Source organism: Oncorhynchus tshawytscha, linkage group LG23 (genome assembly GCF_018296145.1).
Source record: "Oncorhynchus tshawytscha isolate Ot180627B linkage group LG23, Otsh_v2.0, whole genome shotgun sequence".
Taxonomy (NCBI): Eukaryota; Metazoa; Chordata; class Actinopteri; order Salmoniformes; family Salmonidae; genus Oncorhynchus; species Oncorhynchus tshawytscha.
In genome coordinates, this window is record NC_056451.1 from 9,108,246 (window position 1) to 9,118,951 (window position 10,706).

Consider the following 10,706-nt stretch of genomic DNA (forward strand, 5'->3'; position numbering starts at 1 on the left):
GGATATTTTAGAGGGAAGTTTTTTTTTGTATTGCGTTACTATAATCATACTGTAGCTATGTTTCTGTAACACATAGTAGTAAAGTACAGTGGGGTCTGAAATTGGCACGCTTGATTACGATGATTAAAAATTGTCAGTTAGAAAATAAATTAAGCTTGATTTTATGCGCCACATGTTTCTTTTTTAAACTAATACAATTGCACAGAGAAAGAGTGTGTTTAACAAGTAATAGGGTCAAAATGATTGACAACCTTGTTTTCAAGGATAACAGCACTGAGCCTTTTTCTGCAATGTTTGAGTTGTAGAACACATTGGTAGGGGTTTTAGACCATTCCTCCATATAGAATCCATCCAATCCTTGTTATCCGCACTTATGGACATCCCTCTTCAATTTAAACCACAGGTTTTCAATGTGTTTCAAGTCCAGAGACTGAGATGGCTATTGCAAACGGTTGATTTTGTGGCCAATTAACCATTTCTTTGTGGATTCTGATGTGTACTTGGAGTCATTCTCTTGCTGGAAGATCCACTTGCGGCCAAAGTTTGAGCCTCCTGAGTCCTGGCAGAAGCAACCAGGTTTGTGGCTAAAATGTCCTGGGTAAAGTTCATGATGCTGTTGACTTTAACATGGGCCCCAGGACCAGTGGAAGCAAAAATAGACCATAACAAATATTCTCCATATTTGACAGTAGTTATGGGGTCATTTTCTGCTCATGCACTCTCATGTTGACGCCAAACCCAGCACTGCTGAGCTCAAATTTTACGTCATCTGACAAAAGCACCTGTTCCAAGCCTAATGCCAATGAGCAATCTCCAGGCGTTTACATATGTTGAACAACATGAAAATAGAGCTGTTTGGCCATGCCGGGTTTGTCTTTTTAGTATTATTATTTATTTATTTATTTTACTGCAACTCTCTAACTGAGAAAATGAGGAACTTTCAGAGCTGTATGTGTTAAGTATGTGTTAATTCACAAGTTACACTCAGCATGACACTAATTACTGTAAATGTATCAGATGTAACAGTGTCAGTGCTCTCAGTGTCAGTGCTGTTCAGCTGATACTTAATTTCACAGAAACAATGTTTGTCACTCGCAGAGTTCTAAAATCCCCCGGCAAACATTACCACAGAGACAGTGCAAAGTACACGCAAAGGAGCTTTATTACACATTCAGCTTTTCAGCAATGGCAACATAATCACTACGGCCCAATTAGAAAAGTATAAAAGGGCTAGGATTTAGGGCTATAGTGTCACGACTTCCACCGAAGTTGGCTTCTCTGCCTGTTCGGGCGGTGCTCGGCGGTCGTCGTCACCGGCCTACTAGCCGCCACCGATCCCTTTTCCGTTTGTCTGTTTGTTTTGTCTTATTAGTTTCACCTGTGTCCTGTTGTATGTGCTTAATGAGCTGGGTAGCCTACTGGTTAGAGTGTTGGATTAGTAACCGGAAGGTTGCAAGTTCAAATCCCCGAACTGACAAAGGTCCAAATCTGTCATTCTGCCCCTGAACAGGCAGTTAACCCACTGTTCCTAGGCCTTCATTGAAATTAAGAATTTTGTTCTTAACTGACTTGCCTAGTTAAATAAAAGAAATTAAAGTACGTGTACCCGTCATTGTTTTGTGCGGGATTGTCTTTGTGTTACGTGTGTGCGTTTAGGTAGAGGTGTGTAATTTTCTGGACTTGGCACCCTGTGTTTTGGGTCGTCACATTTACTGTCCGCGCCCTGTGTTGTTGGGCTTGTCTATTTTTGTGCCTTATTAAAGAGCACTTTTTCCCAGTGGAACTCTCTGCGCCTGATTCCTTCCTCACCCACCTAGTCCCGTGTGACATATAGACAGTGGCGTGTATTCATGGATGCCAAGGGAAGCCAGGCTTCCCAAAAATGTTTTACCAATAAAAAATGTGGGGCGTCAGGGTAGCCTAGTGGTTAGAGCATTGGACTAGTAACTAAAAGGTTGCAAGTTCATATCCCCGAGCTGACAAAGGTACAAATCTGTCATTTGCCCCTGAACAGGCAGTTAACCCACTGTTGCTAGGCCATCATTGAAAATAAGAATTTGTTCTTAACTGACTTGCCTAGTTAAATAAAAAAATGTATAATTTATCTTTCATCTCTCTGTGTGTTATAATTTTCCTTCAATTCGACAACAGGCTGAATGTATCTCATCGGACAAAGCATCCCAGCGAGCAAAACAGCGCCCCTCTGTCTGTCCATCTCTGTCCATCTATTGCTGCCGCCAATTGCATTGAATGGAATGCAAAGGAAGCCAGCAAGAATTTGGCCTCCCTTGATAAAAAAAGTATTAAAAAATGTGCCAATCTACGTTGAACTAAACTGAGCGAGCGCAATTGTGAATGGTCCTGGCGGGTCAAAAAAAAGTGTGTTGGGAAGCCAGCTTGAATTTCGGTGTCACTCCTATCAAATCGAATTGAGAGCATACGTCATTCACAGAAACAACACTCGTTGTGTTGTCCTCCGGTGGCTAGCTAGCTAGCTAAAGTTGTCACTTTGCTAAATTAGACATGGATGGAGATAAGGATTGGACTTGTGGTTTTACTTAATTCTGAGTGATTCTGATCCAACCATTTATTCATACACTGTTGTTCCCCTGGCCTGAAAGGATGGAAATTCAATATGTAGCTAGATGTAGAAGGCTAATATTAAATAGCTAATGTTGCCATGAATTGAAGTCAGTCTAGTGAGCAAGCATCTTAGCCAGGTAGCCTAGGACAACAAAGAATAAAAGCGTGTACTGTATGACAGAGTGGTTGACCGTTTCATCAACAAGTCGGGTGAGTCAACATATTTAATTACATGCAATAGCACACATACGCACACACACACACGCACACACACGCACACACACACACACACACACACACACACACACACACACACACACACACACACACACACACACACACACACACACACACACACACACACACACAGAAATTAGAACCATGGACAGCCACATAATATTTTGCTCAATGGACTAAATAGTTTTTGGTATCTTTTAATTGTCACTGTGTTAAACTAAGAACATGTGATTTGATGTGGTTGAAGTGTTGAAGTTGAAATGGTGCTGGAATAGTGGAGGCAGGTCCTGTTTTCTTTGAGACTCGTGGTAACTCTCCGTGGTTCTGAATCAATAGTTGTTTAGTGGTCAGAACATTTTGGAAACATTCACTTGCTTAACCATGCTGTAGGTCATGTAACAGTTTGTTACATGCAATATGCTTGCTTTGTGGACTTCACTGGACAGAGGTTGTTCTCTGGTTGTGACGATGCAAAGGTGTGGTTGCATTTTATTTAGCCCATTTAGACTTGATCAGTCATCTCACTTTGTGGATAACCTGTGCTCCTCACAGAGCAAACGGTTAAGTGAAGTCATCTCACTCCAGCCAGGTGAGTGGGAGCGTTCAAAAGCTCCAAGATCTTGGTCTCCAGCTCCAGGGCTTTGGCTGTGTTCTCTCCTTCCCCTCCCTCCCCATTTTCCCCACCTGCTCCCACCCTCAGCCCCTTCAAGATGGACTGTAGGGCATCTGCGTTCTTCACTGAGTCCATCTGGTCCCGGTCATCCCGTATCTCCTCTACCCAGTCCAGGTAGGCGTTTAGCAGTCCTAGGTCGTCCACAAAGTTCCCAATGATCTGGAGCCCCGGCCGTCGATGCCCTAGCTCCCTCAGCCTCCTCTTCCCCACCTCCCCAATGTCATTCCCCACGATGCTGGGAAGGAGAACATAACAGGTCAGACAGGATGTTATCATAGCAGCAACTATGAAATACACTAGATGGCAGTATGTCAACACCCATTGTAACTTCAGAGAAAACTGTCAACCTCAAATCAAAGTGTATTTGTGACCTGCACAGTATACAGCAGATATAAACAGTACAGTGAAATGCTTACTTGCAAGCTTTTCATCAACAATGCAGTAATATTAAGTCAGATAAAATAAATATTACAAAAAGATAGCCCATCTCTCTCTCCCCTTTCTCTTACGTCAGCGTTTTCAGAGAGGTGTTCTTGCTGAGGCAATTGACAATGTTCTCTGTTCCTCTCTCTGTGATGCCAGTGATGTCCAAGTAGAGTTCCTCCAGTGTAATGTTCTGCTCCAGGGCCTTCCACAGCTCCAGAACCCCTTCTGGACCCAAGTTGTTACCACACATACTGTACAAAATAGAGGAGTCAAGAGTTCAAGGGCGAGATAGAGGCGCTATGAAACAGTGTTAGAAATGAAATTATGTTATTTTCAGAGTCACTTACAAAAGCTTCTTCACCTGACACTCGTTTGATTTCAACACTGCAGATTCCAGGATTGCTGCCTCCCTTTCCAGACAGTTATATCGCAGACTGAGAAAAAATACAAATTATAGTTACCTACATTAATGAGTTAATTACTATATTTCTCATCAGTTAGTCCCTGTTAATTATCAAACATTTGCAACAGGCGGTGCAGAGCTGTGTCACACAAGTAAAATGCTATGAATACTCACTAAAGAGATTCACAGCGGTGCAATATCGGAGCTAGCCTGCTAAGACCTCTGTTTCCGATGTTGGAGTATCCCAGGTTGAGCTCCTCGAGCCTATGTGGGGAGAACTGCAACACATAGTGTAATGCTGCACAGTCCACCACGCTCATCTTAATCTTGAACAGGTTCAGACTCCGGATCTCTGGAGATGCCTTGCTGGTGACTTCCTTCATGTGCAGCTCCATCAAACAGTGGAGCAGGTTCAGCGCCGTCTGGTTGGCTAGCTGCCTACCCTTAAACTGGTTCTGGAACCAGATACCCAGCCTGGTGGAGATATCCTCCCCCTCCAAGCCCACCTCCAGAGGGGCCAGCACCAGCCCATCCAACTGCCCCCCCAGCCTGGCCCGGAGAAGTCCCATGAAGAAGCGAGTGAACATCTGCAGGTTCTCCACCCTAGTCTGGTCCAGGTGGAGGTCTTGGCTCAGTAGGGGAGTTGGGTAGGTGGAAGGTGGGGGGATCTCACCAAAGCACCAGAAGTCCAGAGCCTGGATTATGTGACCCTGCTTTGAGAGGTTGATCGCACAGTACAGGGCGGCCAGATGCTCCTGGACGGTCAAGTGGAAGAAGGAAAACATCTCCACCCTCTCCTCTTTCAGAGGCACCAGGATCTGACTGAGGAAGGTGCTCTGTATATCTACTGGCGTGAGACCATAACGTTCCAGGTCCTGTATGTCGAACATGATCTTACTCTTTAGAAGGTTTTCGTAAGCTAATCTCCCCAGGTTCGTCAGCTGTTGCCTAACTAGAGAAAGTACCTCCGATCTGAGGATGTTTCTCTTCGCCTTACCTTTCAGCGCATGGTGCTTGATGGCTGTAAACAGGTAGCAGTAGTAAACCTCGCTGACTGTCCTAGGTGGGTTCAACTCTAGAGACCGTGAGTCACTATCTTCCTGACTGGAGAAGAACTCAGCCAAGGCGGTGCAGATGATATAGCAATAGAGAGGGATGAAGGAGAGCACAAAGAGGTTGTCATTGTCCAGGATGTAGTTGTACACCTTCTCAGACACCTCGGGGTCCTTGTAGAACTTGGAGGTGTACTCCTTCACCTGGTCCTCCTCGAATCCCAGGACCACGCAGCAGCGTTGGAAGAACCGCTTAGGAGCATCCGTGGAAGGCCTGGATGTCAGGATGACTGAGGACTCTGGGAGTAGACTCCCCTTGATCAACGCCATTATCAGCTCTGATACAGGCACCTTGGAGTCCACGCCGATGTCCCTGTCAGGAGCATTCCAGTTCAGTTGGTATTGAAACTCGTCCAGCCCATCCAGAATGAAGAGCAAGGGACCTGGCGAGGCCAGAAGGTCTGGCAGGACAGTCTTGAAGTAGCGGAATCGGTCTTCGAGCAGGTCCAGTAAGCTCAGCGGGGCTTTGATCAGGTTCAGCTCGCGGAAGCGGAGGTCAAATACACAGGTGAACTCACGCATGTGCTTCCCCAGCGCCCATTCATAGACCAGCCTCTGCACTGCCACGCTCTTGCCGATGCCAGCAATGCCCTTCACCTTTACCCGCTTAGGTGGGCGCCCTGTAGTGCCTTGGGGGCTCAGGAGGTGGCGAGGGCAGATGCGTTGGCAGGCCTGGTGGGCGTAGATGCGTGCCCGTCGACTGGCCAGGGTGAAGTACTCATGCTGGCTGCTGTCAAATGACTCGTTGTCCTCGGTCACGAAGAGATCAGTGTATCGGATCTCAATGTGAGAAGCAGAGTTGGCGGCCTGTCCTCCCCCTTCTGCGTAAGATGTAAGTCGTTCTGTACGTTCCAGAAGGGTATTTCTGTGAGCTGAAAGGGGAACTGCAATAGAAGAGAGACAAGTAAATTACACGCAACATGGGCACACATACCTAACACATTACAATAAGATACTCAAGTCATATCTACGAGAAATGTTGCTGCAATTCGTGTATTATAATGTCTTTATAAGCAAATATTGATTCAACAGTCAATTCAATGTCAGTGTTACACAATTTGGCCCAACTCTTAATGTTATCAACCTACCTCTGAGATGAGAAGATTTTATACTCCGCCAAGGTTTCAACCCTTCCTCAACTAAATTATCAAGACAACGATTTAAATTATACATTTGACACATTTGAAAGATACATTTTCCCTACCTGGAGATTGAATACATTTAATTGTGTCATATTACTGATGCATGTCATTTGGGCACACTAGAAAGCATGTTAGTGATAATTGATTCATCATCTCATATCTTTACTATTGATGGTGGATTATAATGGAATTCATTACCTTTGACCTCAGGGGTCACAGTGAATTTACTCTTGGCTTTGAACAGTTTTGAAATGGGGCTTTTTGGCTTTTTCTTCTCTGTAGAGATGAGATAGAAAAAAATGCATGGACGTAAACTTGAAAAACATAACTAGGCATCAGGTGAGATGTTGTCCCAGACTTTGTTGATAATGAAAAGGTCTTTGACACTATCTGTACTTTCACCTAAGACTTACCTCACACCAGTGTGTCGCCAGTGTTTTATATTAATGTAAGCACGAGTGTAAGTGTTTTTCCATTAGGAGCGTAACACTAAAGACTTTGGGCGAGCATAATCAACAACCTTCGCATCATCAAGACTGTTGCTTTGTGAGAAGGTGTTAAAGTTCACAGTTAGCCATTGTTATGTAAATGCAATCTCAGATGGAAACTCAACAGAATGTTTTGTCACATTGACAGAGTATTTTATTGACTACTATATACAGGCTACAATTAATGACTTTTCTATCGCTGTGCAAGGATGAGCATGTATGCAAACCGCTTGCCAGTGCAATCTGCAGTAGATAAGACCTTGGCAAGACATTAGAGGCTTTGCCACAGTTCAGTGAATTGCACTTCAGTTGAATACTACAAGCCTGAATTGACTCTGTTAATCATTTCCCCATAATGTTCTACCCAGCCCTTTCACTTCGCATTCAGCATCAGGTTTGGGTCACACTGCCAATATCTTATTTTTTTGTCAAACATAATCAGAAGCCTGCCTTTGGCTAAACCTCAATGACAACACTATTACAACCATCAGCATTTTTTTTTTACAAACATCAAAACTGCCTTGCCACCTATCCTGGTCGCAGATCTGTTTGTGCTCTGCTAACCAATGACAATAGGAGTTGGCAGACGGTACAAACAGATCTGAGACCAGGCTACAACTCCCCTGCAGCCAGGCTCACCCTCCACTCTAACCGGTTTAGCCTCCTTCATCCCTTCTGTCCTCTCCCTGCAGTGTCTCTCCACCCAGACCTGCAGCTCCTCACAGTAGTAGTCCTGCACCTTATATTGACAAGGAAACAGTCACCGGACACCATTATGTTAGATACAGGAACAGAATTACGACGATGCCCTGCTTAATGTAAGTAACATATCAGGTTATTATACTGTAAGTACTGTGGTTCATCAACATACACACCTCCCTCAGGACCTGCAGGAAGCCGCGGCTGCTCTCCTCACTTGCGCACACCGTCTCCAGGGCCTGCGCAACGGCATTGGAGGGCGAACGCTCCAGCAGGGACAGGTAGTGGGCGTGAGAAAGTACCCCGGCGTCACATAGCCAGCGTAGTAGGGGGGCAGGGTGGACACGTGTCCACTCCAGGAGCACATCCCGCTGGGAGTGCAGCAGCTGCTGGGCTGTAGAGGTCATTATCCAATGGAGGTGTGGTGCTGCTGGTACTGCAGATATGTTAGTGTATGGTTATGAATTAATGATGAATCTGAATTGCTTTTATTTACTGTATATTGCAACATTCATTAATTAGGTTGCAAAGTACTTTATATTGTACCAATTCTTTATATTGTACTAATAAAAAGACTGGGGAGAAGACTGCCCTCTCTCATTAAAGTCCCGGACGTTCTAGCCTGACTGCGGAACTGCAGGCATTGGGATCCCCCATTATAGGGAATGGAAAAATTGAAATGTCTTTGGTCAATCTTCATATAAATACAAAACATTTTTGGAGACAATCATGGTACCAATAATTGCATCGGCAACACCAAATGTATGTCCTCAAACTGATTATTTACAAAATTGCACACAGAAGAAGTTATAAGGATCATTTAGTTGCTAATAGCAGCCTGCAGTACCCCGGTCGGCCTTCAACTTTAGTTATCGCATGAGAGGGGGTAGCACTGAGCTAGCCTGCGACGTCACTTCCTGGAGTAGCTCAAACTGCACATGTTATGTCTCAATGAGACTTCATCTTAACCTACTTCATTTGGCTTCAACGCTCTATTTGAGGCTTCACATAGGAATGAATGGTGTCACATGATCGATTGTTTTGGCCATCAATGTACTGTATATAATCATTAAAGAAGACCAGCTAGTAAGAGCTACAGCACATCCTATTTGAAAAGTTAGATAGAAATCAGATCTTATATTTTTTTATTTAGCTTTATTTAACTAGACAAGTCAGTTACGAACTAATTCTTATTTACAATGATGTCCTAACCTGGCCAAACCCGGACGACGCTGGGCCAATTGTGCGCCGCCCTATGGGACTCCCAATCACAGTTGGATGTGATGCAGCCTAGATTCAAACCAGGTACTGCAGTGAGGCGTCTTGCACTGAGATGTAGTGTCTTAGACCAATGCGCCACTCGGGAGCCCACTTATGTGGATCCTTATACAGCGCATTCGAATTGTTTAAGAAAAAAAGTTGGTTATTCGACTTTGTAGAACATAACATCCACACTGAAGCCAAAAACCCTGAGGTACAAAAAACAGCAAGAGATGTCCGTAAGAACCCTTACCTGAACAGAAGATATTCCTACATTCACTACTGCACCCTGCACTCTTTAGACCAAATACTGTTGACTGTATACAGGGATTGTATGAATACTCTGTCTTACCTGTTAGATGGTGGGAATGGTAGTGATACGCCCAGAACTACGAATACAGAGCAGCTCAAGGAGTCCATAGTCCACAGTTCAATCATGTGTCTATGAACTGGTTGTATCACTCTATTATTGTGTTAGATAGACCGATTCTCATGGCTATGATAATAACGCTGCCCACATGGAAAAGATAGAAGAATTGAACAAGATTCTTATGAATTCTACCTGGAACTTGTAAGTAACACATATGGCAGCAAATACACTTACAAGATTCATAGAAGATTCTTGTAATATCTGACTTATATGGGAGGTTTACGTTTAGACAACAGAAATGTTGCATGTATTGTATAAAAAACATACAAGAGACATGTAAGGTCTCACATACATGGGACACACATTTCAAATCACTTGGATAATGGTAATAACAAGCTGTTGCATGTTTTGCATAAAAAAACATACGAGAGACCTGTAAGCTAAGACCTCTAAGGTCTCACATGCATGGAACATACACATTTCAAAGCACTTGTATACCACCGCCTGACGTCATTCACACATGCAATGTAACACTTATTGAAAAAGAAGCAAAGTCCGCCTCGAGGAGGAGGAGGAGGAGCAGGAAGAGGAAGGGTGAAAGCAGAAGGAGAAGAGGAGGAGGAGGAGCAGGAGGAGGAGGAGGAGGAAGGGTGAAAAAAGAAGGAGGAGAGGAGGAGGAGCAGGAGGAGAAGAAGGGTGAAAGCAGAAGGAGGAGAGGAGGAGCAGGAGGAGGAGGAAGGGGAAAGCAGAAGGAGGAGAGGAGGAGGAGGAGGAGGAGGAAGGGTGAAAGCAGAAGGAGCAGGAGTAGGAGGAGCAGGAGTAGGGAGGGTGAAAGAAGAAGGAGGAGATGAGGAGGAGGAGCAGGAGGAGGAGGAGGAAGGGTGAAAGCAGAAGGAGGAGAGGAGGAGGAGGAGCAGGAGAAGAAGGAGAAGGAAGGGTGAAAGCAGGAGGAGAGGAGGAGAAGGAGCAGGAGCAGGAGCAGGAGCAGGAGCAGGAGCAGGAGCAGGAGCAGGAGCAGGAGCAGGAGCAGGAGCAGGATGTGGAAAGGAGGAGAGGTAGGAGTAAAGGGAGGATGAGAGGAGGAGGGGAGGAAGAGGATGAGGAATGACTCTGATAGCAGCAGTGTGTCGTGGAAATTTCCAAATGATGAGAGAGCAAATCACACACCAGTCAGAGTTATGCTTAATCTTCACCTTTAATAATAATTCATCTTTTGCAATAGCATTTTGACTTTCAACATTTCAGTATCTCTAATGAAAAGTTGAGAGTGGTCAACAGAATGGCAACTGAGATCTTTTATAGCAAAGATCCAC

General features: G+C 44.6%; 1 protein-coding gene across 1 annotated transcript; it reads right to left on the reverse strand.

The window, feature by feature from the left end:
• Positions 1 to 2,944: 2,944 nt before the first annotated feature.
• On the reverse strand, positions 2,945 to 9,412 carry LOC112243324 (NLR family CARD domain-containing protein 3-like). Its single transcript, XM_042304522.1, has 9 exons — positions 9,376 to 9,412; positions 7,940 to 8,199; positions 7,704 to 7,803; positions 6,775 to 6,852; positions 6,523 to 6,573; positions 4,497 to 6,318; positions 4,267 to 4,353; positions 4,003 to 4,170; positions 2,945 to 3,728 (listed from the first exon to the last, which is right to left on the reverse strand). Exons 2-9 carry the CDS (start codon positions 8,168 to 8,170, stop codon positions 3,392 to 3,394), a joined length of 2,874 nt encoding a protein of 957 aa, XP_042160456.1. The 5' UTR covers positions 8,171 to 8,199; positions 9,376 to 9,412; the 3' UTR covers positions 2,945 to 3,391.
• Between the last annotated feature and the right edge of the window lie 1,294 nt (positions 9,413 to 10,706).

Excerpts from the sequence above, each read along its gene's own strand:
- LOC112243324 (XM_042304522.1), bottom strand. The coding sequence starts at position 8,170 with ATGACCTCTACAGCCCAGCAGCTGCTGCACTCCCAGCGGGATGTGCTC. Across the intron at positions 6,853-7,703 it reads TAAACCGGTTAGAGTGGAGG|AGAAGAAAAAGCCAAAAAGC; the intron begins GTGAGCCTGGCT and ends TCATCTCTACAG. Across the intron at positions 3,729-4,002 it reads ACCTCTCTGAAAACGCTGAC|CATCGTGGGGAATGACATTG; the intron begins GTAAGAGAAAGG and ends TCTCCTTCCCAG.